Source organism: Zonotrichia albicollis, unplaced genomic scaffold (genome assembly GCF_047830755.1).
Source record: "Zonotrichia albicollis isolate bZonAlb1 unplaced genomic scaffold, bZonAlb1.hap1 Scaffold_257, whole genome shotgun sequence".
NCBI lineage: Eukaryota > Metazoa > Chordata > Aves > Passeriformes > Passerellidae > Zonotrichia > Zonotrichia albicollis.
The window spans coordinates 3,950,338-3,951,841 of NW_027428429.1; the positions used below are offsets into that span (position 1 = coordinate 3,950,338).

The window sequence follows — 1,504 nt, forward strand, 5'->3', positions numbered from 1 at the left end:
GGTTCCAATGTCTGGAGACAGCAAATGTCCAACAGCAGCTCCATCAGGCACTTCCTCCTGCTGGCACTGGCAGACACGCGGCAGTTGCAGCTCCTGCACTTCTGCCTCTTGCTGGGCATCTCCCTGACTGCCCTCCTGGCCAACGGCCTCATCATCAGCGCCGTAGCCTGCGGCCACCACCTGCACACGCCCATGTTCTTCTTGCTGCTCAACCTGGCCCTCAGCGACCTGGGCTCCATCTGCACCACTGTCCCCAAAGCCATGCACAATTCCCTCTGGGACACCAGGAACATCTCCTACAAAGGATGTGCTGCACAGCTCTTTTTTTTTGTATTTTTCATGTCATTAGAGCTTGCTCTCCTGACCGTCATGTGCTATGACCGCTACGTGTCCATCTGCAAACCCCTGCACTACGGGACCCTCCTGGGCAGCAGAGCTTGTGCCCACATGGCAGCAGCTGCCTGGGCCAGTGCCTTTCTCACTGCTCTCATGCACACAGCCAATACATTTTCCCTGCCCCTGTGCCATGGCAATGCCCTGGGCCAGTTCTTCTGTGAGGTGCCCCAGATCCTCAAGCTCTCCTGCTCCAAATCCTATCACAGGGAACTTGGACTTGTTATGTTTTCCATCTCTTTGGGTTTTGGCTGTTTTGTGTTCATGGTTTTCTCCTATGTGCAGATCTTCAGGGCTGTGCTGAGGATCCCCTCTGAGCAGGGACGGCACAAAGCCTTTTCCACCTGCTTCCCTCACCTGGCCGTGGTTTTCCTGTTTCTCAGCACTGGCTTTTTTGCCCACCTGAAGCCCCCCTCCATCTCGTCCCCATCCCTGGATCTGGCCCTGTCAGTTCTGTACTCGGTGGTGCCTCCAGCCCTGAACCCCCTCATCTACAGCCTGAGGAACCAGGAGCTCAAGGCTGCAGTGTGGAGACTCATGACTGGATGTTTTAAAAAAGATTAACCTTCATTTAATCACAAATCACTTATAGTAAAAATCATCTTTGATACTTCCTATTGGCTTCATTTTGGGGGTTCTTTTTCTGTTTTGCTTTTTTTCATATAATCCACAAAAAATGTTATTTTCTGTGCCATTTTTCATATTATTTCTTTCTACCTTGCCCGTGGCCACAGACTTTGAGGGGGCTGCACTCTTGGTGACCTTAAACAACCTAAATGATGTCCCGGCAGAGTTTTCTGCTGAGATGCCATTTAGTTGCCTTCTCTGGAGCTGCAGCAGCAATGTGTATGTGCAGAGCTGGGGCAGATCAGGGCTGGCACACCAGCTGTGCCCAGCAGCAGCAGCACTTGGTGTTGCCAGTGCTGCTGCCGTGGCCCTGCCCCGCTGCCCTGGTGGCCCTGGTGTTGATGCAGGGCCTGAGTGCTCTCGGGGCCGGGCACAGCCCTGGGGGTGGCAGTGCCGGGGCTGCAGCAGGGACAAGCCATGGGCACTGCTGGGGCTCCTTGCCCAGGCTCTCTCAAGAACACACCCAGGCCAATGCTCAGCACAG

At 54.4% G+C, this 1,504-nt stretch overlaps 1 protein-coding gene across 1 annotated transcript; it reads left to right on the forward strand.

Annotated features, from left to right (window-relative positions):
* The first annotated feature begins 369 nt into the window (after positions 1 to 369).
* Positions 370 to 957, forward strand: LOC141727890 (olfactory receptor 14J1-like). The gene has a single exon (XM_074534178.1). It carries the CDS (start codon positions 370 to 372, stop codon positions 955 to 957), a length of 588 nt encoding a protein of 195 aa, XP_074390279.1.
* The last annotated feature ends 547 nt before the right edge of the window (positions 958 to 1,504 follow it).